Source organism: Anopheles coluzzii, chromosome 3 (genome assembly GCF_943734685.1).
Source record: "Anopheles coluzzii chromosome 3, AcolN3, whole genome shotgun sequence".
NCBI lineage: Eukaryota > Metazoa > Arthropoda > Insecta > Diptera > Culicidae > Anopheles > Anopheles coluzzii.
The window spans coordinates 5688636-5715000 of record NC_064671.1 but is presented as its reverse complement, the minus strand read 5'-3'; the positions used below and the strand labels follow the sequence as shown (position 1 = coordinate 5715000).

Below are 26365 nucleotides of genomic sequence, written 5' to 3'. Positions count from 1 at the left end.
ACTTTCGACCGCAAACAAACTGTGGCACGACACTGGAAGGCTTCAGGAGAACATAATGAGGGCTTTAGGTTAGCCGAAAGGGAAACGGAGACAAGCGAAAGGGACTCATTCTTTCCCTCCTCCCAGTGCACACACGCGCGTATCATCTGCATCATAATCAACTCGTAATCAATGTGAGGAGCGTGTGTGTTCCCCCTGAGGAGTCAGATCTCTCCCACTCTAAAGCCATCCGACAACAATTCAACATCAACAACATCATTACCATAAACACCGCCGCTAATGATGATGCTGTGTTTGTGAGTATGGAGGGGGGATGCAGATGAAAGCGTGCCCTTCGGAATCATCCACTCTCTTTGTGACAGAGTTACAAACCCACTGGATGATCCTACCATCGGGAGATCGCAGGAATTGTACCAAAATCCAAGCAAGCATCACGCCGGCACTGTGTTACTAGGTCTGTAGGTCTCTGCGATAACATCAATAAGAGACTGTGGAGGAGAAAGAGAGAGAGAGAGAGGGAAGCCCTACTCGGAAAGCAATGTGGGCGCGTGGGTCGAACACCAGTCGCTGAAGGCCAAACCCAACCGCAGATTCTGACGACCACGAACGAACGAACGAACCCACCGTAAAGGTGATGCCGGGCTCCAAAGCCCTAGAAATGCATTTGCATCTGTTGGGGATGTTTTCCCTTCACCCTTCCCTTTCGCTTCGGTTTTGTTTACAGCTAATAATTTTATCTGAAATTATTGATCATAACAAAATTGAATTCCCTTTCCATCCAGCCGTTGCACACTGGCTCGAAGTAAACCCTTTTTCTGGAGAGCTTCATTGGATTAACACACTTCTAACGAGCTTTTCCTTTCCCTCGCCACAAAACGGACGGGATAGCTTTTATCCACTAGGGAACAACAACAACAACAACAACAACAACACCACCACCAAAAAAGGGTTCGAATGCTAGCATTGGCCACGTGCCTCTTCTTTGGTGGGTTTTCGTTTCCCGACGACCGCGAAGATGCGATCCAAATCGTCATGTGTGTTTTTATCCATCTCCATCTCTCTTTCTTTGTATATGCCTTTTTTTCTGGCAACAAATCGAGCTTTATGGAAGACGATTGGAATGCGACTCGCTCATTTGTAGCAAAGAGAACTGTGTGGGGCTGAGGATCAACACCCGTGGTTGGGTAGCTCGCTCGCTTACCCATGAGACATGGATGCTAATCTGATTAATGTTACGATGGAACCACCGCAGGTTGCTAATTGATGTACCCACGGGGGAGCGAGAGAGAGAGAGAGAAGGAGACCCAACACTGCGTCGTGATCGTGCTCTTGGTATGTAAATCTTTCCAATTCCGTTTGCTGCTCGGTCGGTCCGGGAGGAAGTTTGCATACCGAACTGCCAATTTAGAGCAAACCGTAAAGCGTTTGATTTGGGAGCACCGATAAAGTATCGCGATCACTAGATCCGAGGCTTAATGTTTATGTGGAACATGGCTGATGACCGTGCAGAATGTCTTAATTTGGGTTCAACGGTATTTGTTTCAATCAGCGAGGAGGCCTGTATATGTTAAGGAACAAAGAACATTGTGTTAACGCTCAGAAATGGAGCTGTTTGAATAATCTATTCAGTCGATTGAAGATGCTATTTTATTCTTGCAACCCGCCGTGCTTGGAACCAAAAGGAGCCATTCCCTCAGGACCTCAACATTGTTGCAACTATCGCCCAAGCTACAATCTAAACAGTGCCAGCACAAATTCCTAACACGGCGCGGATGCGCCTATTCCCAGCGAACCCTTTTGCTGCACTTTTCACACGCCAAACGCGCCGCCGTCTTGTCAATCATATTCATTCGCGCGTACCGCCCGTGTCCCGTACGTTCTATTGAAGCTTCCATCAAACATCATGCCAGCGTGTGGCCACGGGTGGTGCGTCATGGCGGGTTTCCCGCCAACCACACAAAGCGGTAGTGCTCATCATGGCAGCAAGAAAGGATGAAAAGAATCTTCCCTGATCGATGATAGCCATTTAATGTGCAATTTCTCCAGCGCGGGTTCGCACATAAAGCGTGCTCGTGTATGTGACGTAAGGCATGATGTATGCTCCCCGTGCTTTCTCTCTTCCTTACACACTCTCGTCCTATGCCAATTGACAGTTCATTTAATGATACGTGCGCTGGGAGACGTTAATTAATTACGTTCACTTATTGCGAGCAGCAAATGGTTTGTTTGGTAGTTATTAAGACGCCAAAGCCCACCGTTAACACCGGGCGAGCGCAATATATGGGGCAGGAAATGTCTCAATGTGTGTACGGGGCGAGCGATTTTTGTGATTGGCAGTGGCAGAAGGACTGTCCCGCACTGTTCCTGGGTAAAACAGAGAGCGTGTGAGAAATTGCATTCACTCGATAGAACAACTTTCACCGCGAATAACGACGACGACGACGACTGTCGATAAGAGCAGCAGTCAATAAAACATCAACTCATTTCCGAAAGAAATTCCCGTCGGCTTTTGGTGCCGATGATGAGGTGCATGCAAAAATATGTGCCACCCTTTTTGAAACCTGTTCATCATCGCTGCCAATCATGCGCTTGCACAGGCATAAGTGCATTTTAGCACAGGGACCGCATGGTCGAGTACTGTGTACAGGGTCGCTGTGATGCTTACTTTCTGTTTCTAACCAGTGAGCTAATGTTGCAAACCGACGGGAGAAACAGAGAGAGGGACTTGACCCACAATCGTACATGCCGAGAGCCTTTTTGTCAAGCTCGTTTGGTTGCACATTTATTGACCATTGGTCAATAATGTCTAGGATGAGTACTGTTTTCCCGGCGGTGGGAAATAGCCATTGAAAGCTTCGGAGGAATATATTACTTTCTTCCATAACTATGCTCTTGTCATCCTATTTATACTTTGAATTGACTTTTACTCTGTTCGTTTCAATGAAAAACACATCTTTTAAAGTTACAAACCGATAGTTCAACTCTGAAAATGACCCGATCATATTCTCCTCAATTTGATTGTCTTCCAATTTTCACTGTCGATTGAAGAAAAATGCAGCCAGATGCAAACATCAAGCCTGCAGGCCCCACAGGCGAACAGAGTGTTATATTTTTACGACCCTCATTATTTTATTCCCGCACTCAAATTATGCACGGTGCTGGAGGTTTGATTTTTCTATAATTTTTATAACAAACGCTTTCCAGATCGTCCGGCATGAGGCCGAGATATTGAAAAACATAAACTAAAATATTCGGTGCGGTCCAAATTTTACGATCCATCAACCAATTGACCGGTTCACCATTGACTATCATCCAGTCCGGTAGACACGCTTCGTCACGGAAACGGTAGACCTTGGATGGGTGTCTTCAGGCCACCCTTTGGGAGCTTTTTCGTGCCGTGTGCTACAGAGAGAGAATCTACTGAAAAGCGATAACGAGCCGGCATGTGCGACACTGCAGCGGGTTGCGCGGGTTTTATCATAAAAATCATAGACTGTGACGTTTATGTGGAGAGCGCACTCGTAAAGCGCTTCAGTCCACTGGTTTTGATTGGCTGGGTTTGAGTCTTTCTTTTTTGATAGTTAAATTAAATTAGCTAGCGTATCGGAAGGAGCGCCAGAACGGGACAACTCTTTCGCTGCGTTATGCAAATGATGAGAAAAATAAGTTCTTATTCTTTGTGCAATAAAACGTGAGGACACAGGAGCAACAACGCCATCAACCGAGAATGCATTCCAGAAGATGAGGGAAAGAACCGAGTCGGTTTTTTATAGCTAAGAAAGTGGATTTTTTAATTTAATTTTTTCTTCTATTACTTTCCCCGGCCCCGGACGCACAAGATGGTATGCAAATTGTTGTTTGTCGTGGCTACATAAAGCTGGTCCATCCTCTGGTGTATGCACCGTTATCGTCGGGTCAGCATCTTGATGGATGGTAGGGTTGTGACCGAAAATGTCCCATTCTTGTGCGATTCTTTTCATGCCGTCCCCCTGTAAAGCAATGTAATGCGTGCTAATAAAGAAAAAAAGCACACAGTTTTGGACGATCATTTCCACTGCGTGGCTACCCTCCACAAATAGCCACAGCCTCGTTTTAACATTTAATCACGCGGAGCAAAAGTAACGTCACAAATTTGTGTACAATTACGAAACACACGGCAAACGATCAAACGGTTAAAGACCCATCACTCGCGTTTTAAACGCATTTTGCTGGCCGACCGACGTTCGCTATCAAACGTAGCGGATCGATCCCTCTCTCGTGCCCCAAACCGTGGAGCTGATTATCCACCAGCCTTGTGCGCATCCCAATCCTCACTATACTCCCGGGCGGGGTGTGGAAACAAGACAGGAACAATGTCTCATAAACATGTCAAAGCCTTTTGCTCATTGCGCGCTTGGATGTCGCGAGCTTTGGGTCATTTGTTCCGACCGTTGGTCACAGCACAGTCGCGGGCTGGAATGTCTTGCGCTGTCTTGTGTGCGATTATTTGGTTTTGCCCATTTCACTCGAGGACGGACCAACTGCAGTACTTATGCAGGAAGCTACACGGGGTGGCCCGCGCAATCATAAATCGTTGGCGGCAAACGAGCGAGCTTAGCACGTGAAAAAAAAACCGCAACGTAAGGCAGTTTTTGTGCGTCCCCGAAAGCGAAAGGGAAAAGACACCCGCCAAGGGAATGCAAATGAGATGCTAATCTTGTACCTCGCCCCCATGCGTCCCGGGTCCGATATCTGCCGAGTATGATATTTTAATTCCACTCCAGTCAACTGCACGTCACTTAGGAATGATAAACGCTGGATGGGCCTAAACGCTAAGTTATGGGTGGGAAATTTGCAAATACCATTATGGTTTACTATTGGCACGATCAAAAGTAGACACATTAATACTGGTTATGTTAGACTTTACAAATTATGTTTTGAAAATACTTGTTTAAGTGTAATAGTCATCAAGATAATGTAGAAAAATGAAATTGGCAACAAATTTTGAAATAAATCCATTCATCATTCGACCTGGTGAAGAGTACACCGTCTGAAGAGTATTTCTCTCTACGTATGTTAGCGCCATCATCGGCAATGATGGGAACTAAAGCTCGATGAAAACTTTCGTCGAAGCTTTTAAAAGTGTGCGCCTGGCAGTTCACACAACGATGTAACTCCACGTGTGTTTTACGCTTGCCAGCATTGTAAGGTTGGACGCGTGTTTTATTCCATGTATTCATTTTCATTGAATAAGTTTGCAAAATGGTCTGAAATGTGGTAGATTCAATTTCAGTCGAAACTAACTACCAATGTGTGTGCACGCAAGATGTGCTTCTTAGTGACCAATAAGCAACAGTGTGTTGTGAATTTCTTCCTGCTCTGTCTTCGATTCCAGCTAACCCATAAAATTCAATTATCCTTCAGAGCGTAGGCACCACCACTGTGGTGTTGTCTGTATACGTGCAAATCCTTAATATTACCACCCGTAACGCTCATTGGATTAACGATGCCGGATTTCTTGAAAAAAAAAAACCCGAAAGGAAGAAAAAAAATCCCATTGCTCGGAAACTCATTACAGGACAAACCGCAGCTAAAGGAATCGAATAAATTATTCCGGTTTGCCGCTTGGCTAGCTAGCTGGGGCGGTGGGTGGTTGTTGTGATGGTTTTCGCTTATCCTTCCAAGCCGAATCAAATTGGCTTTTCGTGTTCGAGCGTAGCGAATCAAGCGAGCACAGAATGAAATGGGAGGGGGGGGGGGTAAAATTTCCCTTCGTGTCCTTCTTTAACGCCGTGGTCGCAGCGTGGTCGAACCGGTGCTCGCCTACACACTTGAGCAACGTTAATTGGCAGCCACGAATCAACTGTTTGACAGCGTGCCCATTGTGCTACCAAACGGTTTTTACTTGCCGGCTCCCCCGAAGGGCCGGTTTTACTTCATCGCTTACCAAAAGAATTATAGCCAAACAATTGATGGTGATGACGAAAAAGGAAAACAAAAATCGAACTCGCGCGCGCGTCATCGCGAAGCTGCTCGAAAGCTCGCCCGTTCAAACTACTCGAAAGAGCGGACAAACGAACGAAGTGGGCCGCAAGCTTTTGTGCCTCGCGCTCGTTACATTCGCGGCACGGGTATCTAGCAATGTTCGAGCAAAGCGGACAGGAAAATTATGCTTCCCACAGCATGCCGGTTTCGGTTGGACTTTAGTCGGCGCTGAGATTTGGTTGGCATCCGTTCGTTTCGCGTGATTTCTCGGTCGATTGTTGTTGAATGGTGCAACAATGTGTTGTGTGGCGGGATAGTGTGATGAAAGCAGTTGGTGTTGAGTTTGGTAATATGTGAAGTTTCGTGTTGCAATTTGTTGGAGTGTAGTGAAGAATGCATTAAGTACTCTATTATCAGTTGCATATGTGGAACAACATACAAAAAACATCAAGTTGATTTGAAAGTGTGCATCTGATAACAATGTGATGTGACTGTTGCGATTGTGATATATTATCAGAACTTGTTGTAACCACCTGTTTTACGATGGATTATATAAATCTCAACGCAAAACTTCGCCAGCTGGCCATGGGAATGACAGGTAATGTATAGGGAGAGAGTATTAGAGCCTTTTCAGCTTGCTGAATCGATAACACTTCCGTCAATAGTGTACACAGGAAAAGGGCGCCAACACTCGACACGTAATACACACACATACACACAGAGAGAGGGTTAAGCGGCTTAAATGTCACGTGAAGACACCACGTTGCTTTTTTCCGATTGATTGCCTTGCGGCAGATGTTACGCAGCCGGAAGCACTAGAATATGTGCCCGCATGTGCTGTGCAAGGTCCAAATATGGTGGTAGTGACCAAACCAACACATCCAATTTCTTAACACACTCTCACTTAAAATTCCGTTCTTTCTTCGGGATAAAATGTGGGTCGTTGAGCTTATGACGGGGTAAGACTCCCAACACCTTTCCCAGCTGGGTGGAGAGGTTGGACCGTGCCGAAATAAAAAATACACTCAAAAAGCAACCGGACGGAAGGGGGGCCCCTTTCACCTTTCACTCGTTTCGGCTGTCGGAGGAGAAGAAGATAGAATCGCCCAGGCCGGCCCAGCTAATGTTGATATACTACGCAAAAGCGACCGTTTAATGTCCAAAGAGGGGTCCCCCGAGGGCCATTTATCGTGATCGCCGCACCCCCCTATTTTGAGTGGTGGATCGCACCATTGAAAATTTAAATCTCACATCGTCGTGGGACGGCGTGGCGGTGTTTTTCTTTCGACACAAGCTTGGACTAGCGATTCGTTGCAGATTTTGTGTGGCTTGACCGGAACCTTTAAAGTGTATGTGTGTGTGTGTGTATGGGTCAGGTGTCGTCCAACAAAAGCCAGTCATTCCTTCGCTCCCGGGTGAAGTGAAAGTGACGATAAGGTCGACAGCAGCAGGAAAGGATGCCATCCAGCTGGAGGAGCTCGACTCCACTGCTATGTTTGGAATTCTTGGACATCGAATCATTGCCGCTCCCGTCATCTGTTTTTTTTTTTTTTTTTTTTTTTTTTTGTGACACTGTGCCACTCAGATAGGAGAGGAATTGAGGCACGAAGGAGCACGTGCTTCACGGCGCATGCTGTCGATGCACCCCATGCAAACGGTGGCGGTTGATAAAAACCTGTTAGGCATAGCACACACACATCATAATGCTTTGGGGAAGCGTAGCGAAATCAAAACAGACAAGTATGATCCACAACCAGTTGCAGCTGGTTTCATAAAGCCCCTCTCAGTGGCCATGTGTTCGGATGCACTTGAAACAATCACAAGAGGATTTGTCACAGTTTGCGTTAAATTGTTACTGTTTCTGAAAGCCGCTGGGGAAGGGACTGGAGTTGAAGCAGCTCTTCGTTTACAATCGATGGCGTGATTGATTGGGGAAAGCACTACTGAGAGTAATGGACTCCCGGCGTATAGATTAATGTAGTGATTGGTTTTGAAATCGATTTAAACGATAATAGTTTGATTGATAAACCGTGTCGGGGAAGAAACAATATTGGAAAGGTAAGGTTCAATAATTAATGTACAGTAAACAGTGTTTTGCGATTTCATTCAAAGGAACATAGTAGGACTGATTTTAAGGCTTTCTATTGTTTTACATGGATTAGCAAATCATCAATATTGTTTCTGGGAATGTTCCAATTCGTAAGCAAAACCCATAAAACAAAGAACACATATTTTGCGTCGCGACATAACTTTCCTTCGGTCTACCCTAGAGGTCTTTATTCGTAAACCCCAAAGCAGCAACATGGGATGACCTTCTTGCGTGAGCAATCATAAACAAAAATCCGTCCGTCGGGTATCGAACCGCCTTTCCTTAGAAAAACGTTCGCGGGTGGTTTTGGGTCTCGCAATCACGCAGTATTATAAATTCGTACCCCCTCAATGTCCAATAATACCACCCCAGATAAACATGGCATGACGCGACGGGGTCTATCGAACCTATTTTTGTGTGCCCTTCGATAAGCAGCAACAGAAAGGGAAGGAAACTTGGCTGGGTGTACCGGGAGAGAAACTTTCACCCCGTTCGTTCCCTGTTACGGATTGGAGAAAAGGGAAATAACAAAGAATACGACTTTATTGGAGTGGAATTTTGAGGGCATTTCGTTGGGATTTCGGGCGGGTTCGGAACCGGAATGGTTTAACACGTACAGTGCATCCGTTTTCCGTGAGTGTGACGCAATGGGAAGAAGCAACCGAGCATCGTTGGGTTGTACGGTTCTCTCAGTTTGCAGGAGATGCTGACAACGTGTCAACGATATTAAACAGATACTTGCTTTGATGTTTAGCTGATAAGCGTTAAGTATTCGCAAAGTATGTCCGACACGTGTCTTATCGTTAAATCGAATTACTAACTTTCAAGCTTGTTCTTCCCCATGCTCAATGCGCGTGATTCAGTGAGTCTGATGCTTATCGTGTGAAAAGAAATGTTGCTGCACTGAAAGACAGATCTTTTTGACAGATACTGTGCACATTATGTGTAATCAAACTACAGAAACCAGTGTGAAAACACATACTGAACTAACAGCTGCCAACGGTCGCCTAACTTCCTGTTCGATACTGTGCAAACACGTGCTACCCAACCATTCCTTGCGTTCGGTAACTGATCGTCAAAACATTTCTGTTAAAAACAAAAGCAAAACCGCCCCCAGATAGCGCGCGGGTACACATATTTCTTGCTGGTTGAACAGTATGTTTCATTTAAAACACAATTGAATTTATTACAAGTTCAATAAACGGCACCCGCGATGCCGTTTGTGCTGCTACCATTCCGCTGAAGGATGTTGATAAGAGTGCTGTGTCCGCAACTTGGGGGGATTCTCCTATCGTGAATCACATCAATCTGGAGCACGTATGTCAGTGTAACTTTGCCTTACCGGGCGGGGCAGTGCTATCGGTATCTGGAAAGGTTTTCTGGAAAACCCGCCACACTTACGCGGTACATCGTACTGTCTGCTCAATTATTCATCACCGTAACCGACACGGAGCCGCGGATGCTCTCTCGCCATTCGCAACGCGGTGTAATCTGTCGAGAGAAAACTCTCGTGAATGCATATTTTATTGCCACTGTCATTCGTATTTTCATCTCGTTTCCTTAGGTAGTATAGTAAGGGTTTTAGTTTATTTTTTATTTCCTCTCGATTACATCCTATTGCTTACTGTCCGCAGCATATGGAAGTAAATTGAAATTGAGTGCAGCGTGAATTTACTACTATCAGCGTGATGTAACAGCAGGAACACCTTCTCCGTTACATTATAGCGCCAAATTGATTTTTCGCTTAACCTTGCATGAGTTTGTCGTGAGACGAAAGCGGCGAAAGCGACGAACGATAGAGCGGAAAGCAAATGCATCTCATCATGGGGGGTGATTTCGTAGTTAAATGCCAAGGTCACAAACGTTTGCCAACTTGATGCAAAAAGCGCATCGCTTGTGTGTTGGTACACTGCAACTGTTTTGTATGCGCAGGACGTTCTCTCATTTGCTGGTATTGATTTCCTAGAAATATACCCACAAGATACGATGACGTCACGAACTAGTGACTGAAAAGTGTATCCCAGTATCATAGACTTGCAGCCACCCAATCGGTTGTTGATGAAACTTCGGTAGCAGCTGTATTTTAATCTCTAACCGGAAGAATCACTTCACTCCCTCGGGCGAGTACTTTTGAATGCCATAAATCAATATGAATGAACCATTGGTCTACCGTTGGTTGCTCAAAGAAGGGGGAGCGCACTTACGCCGTTATCACAACAAAAAGCAATTATGATAAGCTCTGATAGGGATGTTAAGATGTGTAGAAAGATTGCATCCCGATAAAAGGCCCGCTCCGGAGTAAAGTATAAATGATGACATCCAGCGGGACCTGGGGTGACAAATCGATACTGGTTGTTGTTCCGGATAGTACTTACGCCTTGCGATGGGGCGCCTCAAGTTGCTGAAAGTGTGTCATAGTGGTCTTGGTGTGCTGTTGTGTTTGAATCTTCTGTGTCAGGTGGTTGTGGTGCACGCTGAAGCAATATACAATGTGACACTAACGACCGATGGTACGGTACCAACTACTGCTGATGCACCAACAAATCAAACAGAATCAGTGCTAAAGGACAAAGCGAGCTTATCATGGGTGGCAGAAGGATCAACTCCCTCATGGGATAGCCCTGGTCCGCCTGTGAATGGGACAACAGCTGATTCGAGCTCAACGTGGGATTCGACCGGCTCAACTCCTTCGTGGAATGTGACTGAGCCACCGCAGAATTGGACGACTCCTGAGTGGAACTCAACTTTTAATCCGACTGGTTCAACTCCTACGTGGAATGTGACTGAGCCACCGCAGAACTGGACGACTCCTGAGTGGAACTCAACATGGAAACCGACTGGCTCAACTCCTACGTGGAATGTGACTGAGCCACCGCAGAACTGGACGACTCCTGAGTGGAACTCAACGTGGAATCCGACTGGCTCAACTCCTTCGTGGAATGTGACTGAGCCACCGCAGAACTGGACGACTCCTGAGTGGAACTCAACGTGGAATCCGACTTACTCAACTCCTTCGTGGAATGTGACTGAGCCATCGCAGAACTGGACAACCCCTGATTGGAACTCAACTTTTAATCCGACAGGCTCAACTCCTACGTGGAATGTGACTGAGCCACCGCAGAACTGGACAACTCCTGATTCGAGTTCAACGTGGAATCCGACCGGCTCAACTCCTACGTGGAATGTGACTGAGTCACCACAGAACTGGACGACTCCTGAGTGGAACTCAACGTGGAATCCGACTTACTCAACTCCTACGTGGAATGTGACTGAGCCACCGCAGAACTGGACGACTCCTGAGTGGAACTCAACATGGAATCCGACTGGCTCAACTCCTTCGTGGAATGTGACTGAGCCACCGCAGAACTGGACGACTCCTGAGTGGAACACAACGTTTAACCCGACTGGCTCAACTCCTTCATGGAATGTGACTGAGCCACCGCAGAACTGGACGACTCCTGATTGGAACTCAACGTGGAATCCGACTGGCTCAACTCCTACGTGGAATTTGACTGAGTCTCCACAGAACTGGACAACCCCTGATTGGAACTCAACATGGAATCCGACTGGCTCAACTCCTACGTGGAATGTGACAGAGTCTCCACAGAACTGGACGACTCCTGAGTGGAACTCAACCTTTAACCCGACTGGCTCAACTCCTACGTGGAATGTGACTGAGTCACCGCAGAACTGGACAACCCCTGATTGGAACTCAACTTTTAATCCGCAAGGCTCAACTCCTACGTGGAATGTGACTGAGCCACCGCAGAACTGGACAACTCCTGATTCGAGTTCAACGTGGAATCCGACCGGCTCAACTCCTACGTGGAATGTGACTGAGTCACCACAGAACTGGACGACTCCTGAGTGGAACTCAACGTGGAATCCGACTTACTCAACTCCTACGTGGAATGTGACTGAGCCACCGCAGAACTGGACGACTCCTGAGTGGAACTCAACATGGAATCCGACTGGCTCAACTCCTTCGTGGAATGTGACTGAGCCACCGCAGAACTGGACGACTCCTGAGTGGAACACAACGTTTAACCCGACTGGCTCAACTCCTTCATGGAATGTGACTGAGCCACCGCAGAACTGGACGACTCCTGATTGGAACTCAACGTGGAATCCGACTGGCTCAACTCCTACGTGGAATTTGACTGAGTCTCCACAGAACTGGACAACCCCTGATTGGAACTCAACATGGAATCCGACTGGCTCAACTCCTACGTGGAATGTGACTGAGTCTCCACAGAACTGGACGACTCCTGAGTGGAACTCAACGTGGAATCCGACTTACTCAACTCCTACGTGGAATTTGACTGAGTCTCCACAGAACTGGACGACCCCTGAGTGGAACTCAACGTTTAACCCGACTGGCTCAACTCCTACGTGGAATGTGACTGAGTCTCCACAGAACTGGACGACTCCTGATTGGAACTCAACGTTTAACCCGACTGGCTCAACTCTTTCGTGGAATGTGACTGAGCCACCGCAGAACTGGACGACTCCTGATTGGAACTCAACGTGGAATCCGACTGGCTCAACTCCTACGTGGAATGTGACTGAGTCTCCACAGAACTGGACAACCCCTTATTGGAACTCAACTTTTAATCCTACTGGTTCAACTCCTACGTGGAATGTGACTGAGCCACCGCAGAACTGGACGACTCCTGATTGGAACTCAACGTTTAACCCGACTGGCTCAACTCCTACGTGGAATATGACTGAGTCACCGCAGAACTGGACGACTCCTGAGTGGAACTCAACGTGGAATCCAACTGGCTCAACTCCTTCGTGGAATCTAACTGAGCATCCTCAAAATTGGACCACTCCATCGCAGAACTGGACAACTCCTCCGCAGAACTGGACATCTCCTTCGCAGAACTGGACCATTCCTTTGCAAAACTCGACTACACCAACGCAAAACTGGACGACTCCATCACAGAATTGGACTTCACCACCCCATAACTGGACAACTCCATCAATGAACTGGACTGAGACGACGCCAGCTTGGAATGTAACTGAGCATCCTCAAAATCGGCCAACTTCTACGCAGAATTGGACCACTCCAGCGCAAAATTGGTCCGAGTTAACCACATCCCCAACGTCTCCAGAAATGGTCCCTATAAACCGTAAACCAACGAGAAGAACAACGAAGTCCCATACGACGACAACGACTACTACGACACAATCGGCCCGTATAAAGCCCCTCGATCGTACTCCTACGAAACGATTCCGTCAACAACCGGTACGAGTCAGGCCGCACCTTGATAGCAGAACTAGATAAATGGATGCGCGCCACATCCGCTTTGGTTCCGTCTGCGGCTGCATCTCAAGTAGCCGACACCGCGATGGCTATCATTTCGTACGCGATACATCACCGATAGTAATGAAAGGCGTTTCGTGTAGTAGAGGTAGCAACAGATACGATACGGAAGTCGAAGAAGTTCAAAACAATATGCCTTAATGTAAAATGAATACATCTTTATCTCAGCAAACACTGGTAGCGAGTAATGTGATCGATGTGAAAGTTGTATGATAATTATGATAACTGTCGTTTCCACGAATCGATGAAAGAAGATATGCAGATGATTGTACAGATTGTTTGATTCAGGGAAAATTTGGAAAAAAAGCTTGATACATATTTTCAATTAAATGCAGCTCTTTAATTACTGTAACTATTAGGGATAGTTTTACATGCAGGTGAGTAAGAGAGAAACGTAAATGTTAAGAAAATAAATGTAAAATTATGGAATAAACCTTGCGTCCCTTTAGGTTTTACTGTTACGACAAGCAGTGTACAAGATAAGCGCCGGCGCTGGACCGCCTCAAGAGTATGCTCTCGTTTCATTCCCCAGCTTTTGTTTATGTTCAGCTTGCGTTACTACTACCACCACCGATTCAATGTTGTGCGCTAGATGTGGCAAGCTAGCTCCGACCGCCATCGATGCGATGGGAGAAGCAATGTTTTGTTTATGTTGTGCATATATGCGGGAGGCAGAAACAGAGGGTGGCACACGGTTGTCATTGTTGCCTGTGACCAACACAGTCACAACACACTGCCCGTTACTACTAGCGACGACCGCTGCTCACGCTCCGCAATCGAGATAATGTGGTGGTTGCGCACGCGCTCCGCTAGCAGCATCGGCTACGCACCAACACAGCCACTGCCAGGTTTTACTATTTCAGCATAAAACGGTGACACTCTCCCTCTCTCGCACGACACTAGAGGCACAGGCACGCTCTCTTGCTCGTTGCAAAGCATATCGCCAAAAGGGGGTTGCACACCGTTCACGGGAACTCACCACGTACAGTTCGCGAAAGAACGTTAACCACGCGGGGCCGAAACGTACGCGCGTGCGAGATTTGTCTCCGTGAAGCTTTTCGCACAGTTTTTTTTTGTTTTTTTTCTGTGGTTGCTGGGGCAATGTTTCCATTGGTGTGATGCAGTTGCAACAATGCTCTGTACGCAGCATAAACCTCGAGCTTCCTCGATATCGCCAACTTCTGCAGCCGCCTTCTTGAGTGTGTTGAGGCTTGCTTGTCGCGTGTTTAATTAGCTGTTTCCACGGTACTAGAACGCAACCCTCCGGTTAGCAATGTGTTGATAGTTGTGCCCTTCGTGAATGTGTCGTTCTCCACATTGGAAGTGTTTGCATTTTCATGGAGAAAAACAGTAAAAACAGATCTGCCATTTGATTAATCGATAAGTTGGACGAGTGCGTGTAGATTTTCCGAACCAACGCAACACGGACGTGGTCGTGTTGCTGTCGACTGAGCTTCCCTGATTGTTCCGTTGTGCCATCCCTCTCACGTGGTGCCAGTGTGTGGAAAAGGCAGGAAAAATCCACTGCATTCTACGAGTGTGTTTGTGCGAAAGTGGTGGTTTTGTTAGTGTAGGTGCAGGAGAGAAAATGGGAAATTAAAAATAGAGCGAGATCAGGACCGACCGATAAACATCCGTATCCTTTGTCATGCCTCGGTTGTGGTTGGGGAGGGCTTTCCGTGTACGGTTTTATGAGTTCCCCAAGGATACAATCCCCCGGTCTCTCCCGGTTGGATATGTGGTTGGATAATATTGCTATGCTCCACCTATGATTTTGTTCGCTTTTTTTGTTGTTGTTTTCCTCAGCTGACTCATAAAACTATAGTATCTGATCTGAAAGAGTAAGGTTTTGGGTGAGTCATTTCCTTCCACAACCGGTACCATCCTGAAGGTACCATCTGTTGGGAAATGGGGGATACTATATTTTCCGATGTTGATGGAAAGGGACACTCTTGGTATCCTTGTTTTGGTGTGAGGACACATCTATGTCACTCCTATATGTATACAAACACGCTCTCGTTAGACTCGTCTGGCTTGAGGAAGCGTACCTAAAGTACCCACCGCAACCATCCAACGTTGCAGCACGTTGGATAATAAACTAAGGTGGTCGTAGGGATTGTGCAGGCCGTTGCCGTTGATGATGTCATCGTTAGTTCCTTCTCGACATGGCACGGCGGGTCGGGTCAGTTTTCCTTAACCGCAGACTACAATTTATCGATCGCTCCGTCTCGAAGCGTCTTAAGTGCATTGAAAGACACTTCAGACCTTTGTGCAGTATAGTGAAGCATCGTATTTCATAAAACCATCCATTTCGTTTTTAGTGTACACAGTTGCACGTTCATGAACTTTTTTGTTTTGTTTGTTGGTTAAACATCCTATCGAAGCGTAGTTTTCATTTGCAATCCGCCTGAGAGTGATAAAAACTGCTTACAAATAGTTAAACGGTTACACAAAAATCATGTTTGTCACGGCGACCGCAGACTGTGATTCACCCGATGGCGACCCGTGCGTCGATGCCGTCCGCGACCTGGCGTACTGTCCGGCGGACAACCCGGCCACGGTACCGATGGCACCGTCACCGCGCAAACCACCAACGCCGGCCAAGCACAGGAGCAACAGCATTGCCGGCGGTACTGTTGCGGGTCTGCCGCCCATCAATCGCGTACCGAAGGCGGCCCCACGGGCAACACAACAGCCGCCAACGCCAAAGCCCAGATCAGGTACACTTGTTTCGTTCGGGGGAGTCGTTGAGTTGCTGGGTTTTTTTTTTGTGTGTTTGTGGATTACCATTAGGGTTTAGGTTCCGTGTTGTGTTCGTTCCCTAAAATTGGATTGCGTGAGCCGCTACAGAGAAGGAGAGATACGAAGTTCCATTATGATTAATGCTCTTGCACCATATGCTATATAGTGTTTAACGAGAAAACGAGGCGAATGTGACCATAATTTAGATCATACTTTGAATTAATTTCTACGAAAAAGCTTCGTCACAGAATGCGGCCATTATTATTGTGGGCGATGTAGGGAAAACTGCTTGTCAAAATAATTAACTTAATTCCCAAAACATGGCGGTAGCAATCAGCCTAAATGGCCGTGCAAACAACAATTTGTTTACTTCCCCGCCCCCGCTTTGGAATTAGGCGGGTTGAGTGGTTGGGATGGGTTGAAGTTTTTCCTAGGAGTTCCAAGAAACCAAACAGGTCACCAATTATGGAAAACCAAGAGCTGGAAAATTGGGCGCACTGCTTGCTGGGACGTACTCAGTTCATTGCTACTAGTTGTAGAAGAGTTTGAAATAGTTTTTGTTGTTGTTACTAGTATGTGAATGTTCTAGGGGATCTTCACTTTAAGCCTATTTACCCACAAACCCCATCATTACCATATGGAAGAAGAAAATGTAGCGGACTGATGCTAATCATTCCATAGAAGAGTACACACCAGCAGAGAGACAGGGGTGCAATTTGCACGCCCTCCTGCGAGTTCGTTGCCCTGTAACATGCGGTGTGTAGCGCCACCGGTTATCCAGTTCCCACCTTATTGCCCACCGTGAGTTTGTCACTCTGATTTCAACGCCATCACCGAAGGCAAGCCGCGACTCAGCCAAGCTCCAAGCTCATGGCATCATAAAACGTGTCTTGTTTGGTAATGGTGTTTGGGCGATGTTTAGGGCTTCTTGCGCGTTCACCTCAAGCAAGAGGCGTTAGTTTTTTTTTGGCAAGAGAAGGTAGCTGTTGTCGTGGTCTTGTTAGTCACCGCGAAACCTTCGACATTTTGTCGCGTCATGTCCGTTTCAACGACGACAAACGGCTAATCTTCACACGCTCAATTTACCACACAGCGTGGTGTCCACGCACGATTTGAAGACAGAGATTTGGTGTCCATTCCGACGGATGCGTCCGATTTGCTGCGGCCATTAAATATGCATTCCGTTTTCCAATCGAGCTCAAATCACGACGCATCGTCGTTTTGTTATTGCGTCACTGCCGTACGGCGAAGTGTGGCGTGTGCTCGATTTCACAGCTTTTTGGTTTGGAGTGAGCGGTGAAAATCGATTGATTTATGCAGGTCCTTTTAATACCAGCGTCTGTGGGGGAAGAAAAAGATCAACGCAGAGGAAGCTGCTAGAGAGAAAAAATGATGCTTTTCGCAGCTTTCGGATGTGCGTCGCAAAACAGGGTCATGTTTATTCTGCCAGTTATTGATCGGCCACAAGTTCGCCACGGGGCAGTCTTGTTTGGAGGAAACAGTGCGACGCAAATGCTAGTATCATGTGGGTGTCCGCTCTCTTGTGGGCTTCGTGATGCCCAGCCTTGAGCCAATTCGTGCTGGGCCCCACACATAATGAATATGATGATATAATGTGGATGTGATGGGGATGAGACATAATGATACCGTCGAGAGAAAAGTGTCCAACGCAGCGCCAGCATAATATGGGGTACCGTAAGGCAGCTTCTGGGAATATGGGAAAACGACTTGTTGACGTACAACTTGCCACGAAGCGGAAGGGCAAACATTGCAAACGAAATTGAACGACTCTGCATTTGAGCTGTTGCTTTTTTTCGGTGTATTTCTACCATATGCTTGGTGGAATAAAGCGTTCATTTTATTATGTTCCCCTACCCGGATTCTCGCACTCAAAGCTCGAATCGATAGACGCCAATCGGCATGTTGGCCCGAGGCCAGGAATTGCCAACATAAACCTAACCAGTGTCTGTAGTAGAGCCAAAGATGTGGCACAAGTTGAAACACTTTGGGAAGGTTTTTTAGTGTGAAATTTATCTTCCTCTTTTGTATTTACCTTACCAACAAAAAAAACACAGAAACTGACACATTTTAAACTCGTACCGACATCACGTCTGAAAAGGAGATGTTTGTGGCTCTTACCGGGAAGTTATACCATCTTACAAACGACTGTCGTAAAAGTGCAATTTTATAAAAATGTATCCCATTAGAGAATTGAGTTCAACTTTGTCCGGAAGTAGGATGTGTGGTTCTCTCTTACCTCCACAGAAGCTCACTTTACTCCAACTCTTGTACTTCTTTATAGTGAAAGCATACAGGCTACATAATCCAGTGCAGTCTTGGACGTGTGTAAAAGCTCACTGCCAGGGATGTTTCCTAGAAGGATCTCCCTCAAACTCATCCCGAGGTCCCCAGGTTCAGCTCAAGCTCATGAATTTGTAAACCTAATCGGCCTTAAAACATGTCCGCTTTGTGCATTCTGCTTGTGCGCGCGTGGTATGCGGCTTCATCCCTGAAGACATGACGATGCAAGGCAAAGATGCCTTCCGGTCGGTGTTATCACCCAGGGGGAGAGTGGCCCTTTCTTTGGCTATTTACGTCTGGGGCTTTCAAAATCGAATTTGTGGCTCCCGGACGAATTTCTGCTCGGTGCCTAGTAGCTACTGCAGGTAGTGTAATGGTCAAACATGTGAAGGCGTTTCCAAGAGTTGCCTCATTCATGCATGCTTTAGATGGCGTGTGTACTTACTTTTGGAGGAGTGGGACGACCCAAATTTGGGGCATCATGCTACAACCCCCAAAACCCCTAAAAAGCTCATGCATGGAAGAAACACTTACAAGCAAGCATCATAAATCGTGTGTTTGCACTGGCCCCAGTAACGCTAAAAGAGTTCAAGGCTTTGTTCTAACCCGAGAGAAAAGCAGAGCGGGTAGAACGCAAACACTATAAAAAACAAGGGTTTTGTGAGTGTCAGAGCAGTTACAGGGTTTCCCACGATTTATTGGTCAGTTCCCATGATTTTTTGGTGCGTTCCCACGATTTTTTGGTTGTATCCCATAGATTTTTGGTTCGATCCTATAATTTATTGGTATTTTCCGATTGGATATCAATACAATTAGACCAAAAAATTCTGGGAAACGACCAAAAAATCGTGGGAACGCACCAAAAAAATATGGGAATCCACCAAAAATTGATGGGAACCAACCAATATATCGTGGGAAACCCTGTAATGACTCATTGTGCTGTGGTGACCGTTAAGTAATAGATCTTCTTTTGCCAGCCGCATGGTGGGCTTTTCACCTTGAAGTAGCATGGCCTTACACGGGGCTCCTTCCCGTCGGCCACACTTTACACTTGTTGCTAACGTTTGCTGAGCGTAATATGAGCGGCAGGCATTGATCGATACCAGGGAGGGGTCTGACTAACCCTCAAACACAATTCAATACGGTGCAAAAAGGAAGCCATTTTTTACCCATTTCACAGCTCCGTGTTTCCTTCCTCCAACCCAATGGGTGGTAAAGGAAAGAAGAACGCGCCTTACCCCCCCCCCCCCCCCCCCCCCCCCAGCCCAAAACGGGCCTGAGGTGAAGCCTGACCCTCAAGGTGTACTACTGTACCTTCGCCCCACAGCCCCACGTTCTCGTTCTAGGCCAGGGTCTTTGGGTGGATAAAAAAGCCCCCTTTGCCACCGCACCGCAGACACAACACAACTTGACACAGACGACAAACAGCCCGCGTGTGTGTGTGCGTGGTGACGATAAAAAACCGCGACCAGTATCAGTGGTTTACTACATTTATTGATGGGATGCGGCTTTTTGAAGTGTAGTGTGCTACCCTTTTACAGCCATGACATAACACCAAACGTGCTGGTAAACGATCGCGCAGCGAGAAAGCATTACAGCATTACTCACCCATAGGGGAGCTGATAAAAATTAGGTTAACGCTTATTAGGCGAGCGTCTGTGATGTCGTTGTTTTTTGGGGTTTTTGTTTGAAATCGTAGCCTTGGTCCCGTTTATTGCATGCTTGTGTTAAATTTGTCAAACGTTCATTAGTAGCTTAGTGTGTTGTGTTTGTTTTTTGTCTTTTATCTAGCCGAAAAAAAAACGTTTGTAAAGTCATTGCTCGTTCGACATGGTGAAAGAAACGTGTCCCCCCTTGCGCTCTGTAGCTAATTCGATCTAATGTTTTCCCTTTTCTTTTGCTCTGCTCGCAATTGCTACTTTCAGTTTTACCTACCACAACCCAAGTAGATAGCGTAAAGAAATCGTGCGATGATGAAATCGACACCAGCGGTGCAGCCCACAGCCTGGACGGGATCGGCAGCAGTAGCAGCAACGGCGGCGGAGGCGGCGGTGGAACCGGCAGCAGCCAGAGTGCCAGCTTCCACCACGGTTCCAGCAGCTACTTCAGCGGCGGCATCAGCACGGCCCACAAAACGATGACGCTGGGTCGTTCGAGTTTTTCGCACACCAGCGGTACACCCCGTAACACCCTAAGACTGATACCAGTAGACTTTTCGCTGTTCAACGTAAGTACGGCGTCGTGGCATCGTTCTGGGCGTCAAAGTTGGACCATCGTTAGATAACTCGGATAATGTCTCGGTCACGATTTATTGCACTGGGGGGAGGGATTTGTAACAATGCACTGATTATAGACGGTCGAATCGGCCGCGTAAGATCGCGGATCATGCAAAGCGTGGTGTGGTGGGCCCTTGCAGATAGCTTGCCGGCCCTTTAGCTGGCGAGCTTGCTCCACATTGCTGAGCAAATTCACTGCAAACCGCGCAACATCTCGAGTTGCTGCCTCATGTTTGGACATTCCTTGTCTGTCTCTATAAATTGGAATTTCAACCGTGATGCCTGCCGTCATGAAGTTGTTGGTAGGCAAACGTCACCAACGGATCAACACGAATGCATTAACCGTTTAGCGGGTGATTTTTGGTACAAATTGTGAAGCAATTCACTCAGTGTCCATTGTTGCTGGTGGACTTGGTGGACGCGTTTTTTCTCACTGTTTGAGTCCGGCAACGAAGCCGCAGATGTCGTGCTGCTAAACGAGGACTTAAAAGAACAACCTCCTCCGGTTCAGTCTTGGAGCGGATGGATTTCTTCAAGAGCATTCCGCCGAGTGGGCCTCCCCTTCACGTGTTTCGAGCCGGGTAATGGGTGGGATGGTGCAATCTGAGGTGGTCGGTTTCGGTTTCGGGAAACTGGAGTACGCAGCCAAGGTTTTTGGCATAAATTGGCTCGGTGTGTGTGTTTGTGTGTGCGGCGATTGAATTACTGGAACTGCAAGAAGTGAAGGGAAACGTTTAGCAAGTCTTAAAACCGCTTTTTTGGTACGAAAAAAAAGGTTCATTCTTGCGTTGAACTAAATCCTCCCAAAAGACCTCAATGTTTTACGTGTTTCTTTTTAATCCATTAAACCATAAATCCACCCCAAAAAGAAAGAACATTTAATGTACTGCTACGGACCAAAGAGTCCAACTCTGCAGTCCGCGGTGCAGCGAAGGAACTTACCTTTGAACTTTGCAAAATGCGTTTATGCGCCAACCCTCTTTCCCGCACTCCACTGTTGGAGCAACCTAAATGGGAGCGTGGAAAAGCTGCTGCTGGCGTGTTGGTGTTGTGTTGCACTTTGGCCACTTAAAAGCGCCCTTTGCGCCCACTGCGAACTGAAACGATTTTCACACATTTGGTAGACAACGTTTGTTGTGCTTCCGCTGTGGACCCGCTGTGGTGTTTCGTAAATGTTGAGGTCGCTCCGGGGGTTTAACCTTTTTCGTTCGCTCAGCCTCACACACTCTCGCGGTCCATTCTCGGTCCCGCTGGCACATTCCAGCTTTGGTACCGCTTTGCGTCCAAAACGTGATCAGTTGTGTGTTGCCGTTCGTGGGGCCACTTTTGCGACCAAGAGACACAACGGTGGGTTTGGGGTGGAAACTTTCAAAAACTGCGTGACCGTATTCTAAAGGAGCTTGCAGAGATTGTACCGGTTTGGGGTGGGTTTTCTCACCCACTTTTTTTTTAAAGCACGCACTCCTTCCCCGGTCCAAACGGCGGATTTCGACGTGACCTTCGGCTGCTGAGAAGCAAAAGCTGCTGTATTATGCTAAAAAGCATGGTGCAATACCGTTTTCGAAACATGTGGCCCAATAGCCAACAGTCGCTAATTTGTGTTTTCAGTTGCTTTTCCATTGTTTTATGACCCGCTTTTTGTGTGTGTTTTATGCTCTAACACGTTTCCTTTTAGGATGATGACTTCATTGATGAGACAGCGAACGATGGCGCAGATTCGGGCCCGAGCGCTACCAGTGGGGGGCCCCGGAGCCAGCAGCAGAACGGTGGCAGTCACCGGATACTGTACGGTGGCAGCGTTGGGGGCAAGCGCAGCAGCACAGACGCTGGCGGTGGTGGTGGTGGTAGCGGCCACACCAACGACAGCAACCACAGTACAAACCGGCTGATGATCGTCAACAACGAGAACAATCAGAACAACATCAACACCGTGCTGCGACGGACAAGTGAGTGAAAGAATGAAGATTTGGGAAAGGTGTCCTCGCCCACAGTTACTAACACGCGCTCTCACACTGTCCCACACTGTCGGGGTCGTGTTGTGTTGGGATAGTAAACGTTGTCCTCGTTGACTACTAAATGTCTAGCAGCGCATTCGCATCCATCTAATAATAATCATCTTTCTTCCACCTTCTTCTACCACCTTCCGCTACTAATACTCCTTCCGTCATCCCAAACAAAACAAACCATCGGATATTCGATGCCTCCTCCATCTGTGGCCAATACGACAGAGAACATCATCACCCACGACGAGTACCATCGGTTCTGTGATAAGGCTCTCGAAAGTAAATATTAACCCTCATCACCGTGTGCTGTTGTCTGTGTGTGTTTTTGAGCTTTTTGGTGTGATTTGTTGTTTTACTATGCCGGTTTTTTTAAATTCATTCTCTAGTCCCAATAAGTTCATCTCATTCTGTTCTTCAACTGCATGATCATCACGATCAGTCTAGTCAGCAAACTCAAGAGCATCGTTGTTTGTTTTCTATTTGTGATTGTTTCCTCTGCACCAGTCCGTCCAAATCAGCACCATTTGAGCTGTGTTTCTCAGTTTCGTCACGAACAGCACTCGGATGAAGCTCCAACATCTAGAAATAACGTTTTTGCTTTGTCGTCCCCCTTTTACACACTTGTGTGTTTCACGTAGAAAGCTCGGTTTAGCATCACTTTGATTAGCTCATTTAGCGACAAAGAGGGGAAGCCGTTCGTTGAATAGCGAAAATGTCACGTATTGTTGGACGGCACTGCACTGGTTTGAAATTGAGTGTTCAACGAACTGGTTTCGTTTCGAGTTTTCTATTTTCCGTTAGCTCATCATAAAGATTATGTTACAGGTGAGGCGGTGCCTTTGTTTGTCATTTGGTTCATTTTTTACGAAGAAAAGCTGAAGAGTTGAGTTGTTTTCTAATTTATATAACATTTGCTGCAGATATTAAGTATTTTCTACTTTTTGTAACGTTTGTTAGGCCATATTTCATCCGCTTTTGTGTTGTTTGCTTGCCCTAGTGTAGTTGTTTTCTTGTTAGCACTGTTGTATGTTTATTTATATTTTTTCCGCAATGTTTGTGAAATATGCACCTTTGTTTTTGTGTTTTTTGGTAGCACAATTTCCATTTTATTTTTCATTAAACACTAATCTCGTTCTCATTTTCTCTCTCTTTCCAATCCTTTCAACACCCCCCCTTTTCTTGCAGCCTACGACCTTGCAACGCAGTGCGAATCGCGACGAGCATCGATGCGCCGGCACACCATCATCGGCTGCAATCAGAACTACAAGCTCGACCCGCTGGCAAGCCACTCGGTGCCCGCGTCGCGGCCCGCCTCGCGCCAATCCGATCGCGACGCGGCCAAACCGGACACGCAACCGACGGCCAACGGGGTGCCCCCGAAGGAGAAACCCTCCGCCATGGTGATGCCGCACGTGGTGAACGGGGCGCGGCCGGCTCCGATCGGTAGCGCTGCGCCGGCCGCCGGCCAGAACGGCACCAGCAGCAGCAGCACGATCGAGTACGTCGGCGGCAGCAATCTGTCGTCGCTGGACACGTGGACCAAGAACTCGCTCGACGAGCACCAGTGGAAGGACGCGTTCAATCTGAACGATCGGCTGTCGCTGACGCTGGAGGAGATCGTACATATCCGCTCGGTCATGACGAAGGCCGAGCTCGAGGGGCTGCCGGTGGACGTGCACATCAAGGAGGACGTGGAGAAGCGGAAGGTGTGCTTCCTGTGCCTGCGCACCCGGTTCACGCTGTTTGCGCGCGGCATCCTGTGCAAGCTCTGCCAGCGGACGGTCTGCAACAAATGCAACACGAAGGTGGGTAGCCGTTTTCCCCCCTTTTCTTTGGAGCGTCTTAAATGCAACGTGTTGCTTCTTTAGATGCGAATACCAACCGAACATTTCCGCAATGTTCCCGTGGTGCTGCTGTCGCCCTCGCTCATGAACAGCCCGTGCACCTCCAACACGCCGTCGCCGAGCCATCACGCGCACGGTACCGCCTCGGGCCCGACCAGCATGGTGGACGAATCCTTCCCCCGATCCCTGATGGAGCGACTGTTACGACCTGAGTTAGACCGAAAGGTAGGCCCCCTGGAGCGTTCATCCGTACAGCAACGCGCTCTAACGTCGCTCTCTTCCGCTCTCTCGGTCATTCTTTCAGACTCGCAACACGGTCGGTAGTGCTCCATCGTCACCAAAGAATCAGCGCTCTGCCTCGAGCACACCCGGCACCAGCCTGCACGGCACCGAGACGCTCTCCCTCTCCCTGTCCCATCACGTGTCCTCCTCCGGTGGGGCGTCAAACCACTGCGCCAAAGACGTCACCGTGCCCGCGAGCGTCATCGCCGCTTCGGCCGCGGCCCAGAAGTGTTCGCTCATGTCCCGCAGCATGGAGGGCCCGAACAGTCTGCCGCCGCAGAGCCCGGCCCGGCCCCACTCCAACTGTAGCACGCTGGACAGAAAGTAAGCGGAAATTCCCTCCCTTTTGCAAGAGAAATTATATTAAAAATCGGTTTGTTTGTTGTTTTCCTGTAGGAATCGCTTCGCGAAAGCATTCACGCTTACCGCATCCGGACCGGGCGGTGGTGGGCTTGACCCGCAGAAGGAACGGCTTACCGGTGAGCTGATGGCGGTGTGCAATGACTGTCGCAGCCTGGTGCTGGAAATCATCCGATCCTCGCGGCAAACGCGTACGACGGCCCGGAACCATGTGCTGCGCCATCTGACGCTCGATATCTCGCCGGTGTACAAGTAAGCGGTGCCGTTAAACCCCGGGGTGGGCGGGTGGCCGAAAGCAAGCGCACAGTGGAGAGGAGTACAGTGTCTGGGCTGGTGTGGCCGCTTATTTAAGGGAGACCGGACAGCTTTGTTACCCCAAAATCTCCACGCACACACATCTACATAACAGCGCCCCGGAGCAGCATTCGCCGAATGAAATGACGTTGTATTTATTATACTTATTTATTATTCAAATCCTCCTACAATCTGGCCCGCCTGCCCGGGCTTGCCGTTGCGAATATTTTGTAGAAAGAAGAAGAGGAAGAAGAAGACGGTCGCTTAGGGGGAGTGGGAGTGTGGTGCTGACACACGGTTGCCGAACCGATTCGAGACCGAGTAAGCGTTAAGACTGGCTTTGCTAGCGAATACCTCCATGGCATTGTGATTATTGTAATACTATTTTTTTTTTTTTGGTTGGTTGGCCCCAGGAGACAGAGAAAGAGGATCGTTGTTTTATTTGGGAAAAAAAAGAGTTTTAGACACGGAAAGGAAATGTAGCCACACAGCAACGCGCGCAGCGGCACACAAATGAAAACAACAAGCAAACAAAAACGGTTGTAAGTTATGTGGCTTCGAAGGAATGGAAGGAAGGATCAAAAGTATGTTCAGTTCGCCAGTCCCTTTTTTGATGTTTTTTTTTTTATTAGTCAAAGGCTACGCACACACACACGCGCACGTACGTGGTTATAGCCTTGGTCGTGCTCGCTTCGATCAAAGTACTTTTTATCCGGATTCGGGGTTTTCCTGCAGCTAAACATTAACGCCTGAAGGATTGTTTTATGTGTTGTAAAATATGTACATTTCAGGTATACTAAAGCTTTTTGCCGTTACACGTTGCCCTGTGTTTAGCCTTCGCACGGTCACCCTTGGCGAGCTGCGAGAATCCAATTTGGGGA

The 26365-nt window shown here is 47.6% G+C and overlaps 2 protein-coding genes across 6 annotated transcripts in view; both read left to right on the top strand.

Annotated features, from left to right (window-relative positions):
- Nucleotides 1-25881, top strand: part of LOC120959397 (protein spire) — a 119687-nt gene extending 93806 nt beyond the window's left edge. For 3 of the 4 annotated variants that reach the window (XM_040382712.2, XM_049609761.1, XM_049609760.1), the window contains exons 10-16: nt 20351-20652; nt 22377-22647; nt 22930-22983; nt 23890-24509; nt 24573-24773; nt 24853-25154; nt 25227-25881. In XM_040382712.2, coding sequence (XP_040238646.2) covers nt 20351-20652; nt 22377-22647; nt 22930-22983; nt 23890-24509; nt 24573-24773; nt 24853-25154; nt 25227-25446 — 1970 coding nt within the window. In that variant the 3' untranslated portion in view covers nt 25447-25881. The remainder of the gene's footprint in view (nt 1-20350; nt 20653-22376; nt 22648-22929; nt 22984-23889; nt 24510-24572; nt 24774-24852; nt 25155-25226) is intronic. The other variant, XM_049609762.1, reaches the window with a different exon arrangement.
- On the top strand, nt 10375-13575 carry LOC120959399 (mucin-5AC-like). 2 transcript variants are annotated; one of them, XM_049609764.1, is made up of 2 exons: nt 10375-10879; nt 11690-13575. In XM_049609764.1, exons 1-2 carry the CDS (start codon nt 10437-10439, stop codon nt 13341-13343), a joined length of 2097 nt encoding a protein of 698 aa, XP_049465721.1. In that variant the 5' UTR covers nt 10375-10436; the 3' UTR covers nt 13344-13575. The 2 variants fall into 2 exon arrangements, with proteins under 2 accessions (XP_049465721.1, XP_049465720.1); XM_049609763.1 differs by having other exon boundaries at nt 10377-10812; nt 11137-13575.
- Nucleotides 25882-26365: the final 484 nt, after the last annotated feature.

What these genes read in the sequence shown, in the direction of transcription:
- LOC120959399 (XM_049609763.1), top strand. Translation starts at nt 10,437, where the DNA reads ATGGGGCGCCTCAAGTTGCTGAAAGTGTGTCATAGTGGTCTTGGTGTG. An exon ending in CTCAACTTTTAATCCGACTG is followed by an intron (nt 10,813 to 11,136) that starts GTTCAACTCCTA and finishes TTAATCCGACAG; the next exon opens with GCTCAACTCCTACGTGGAAT.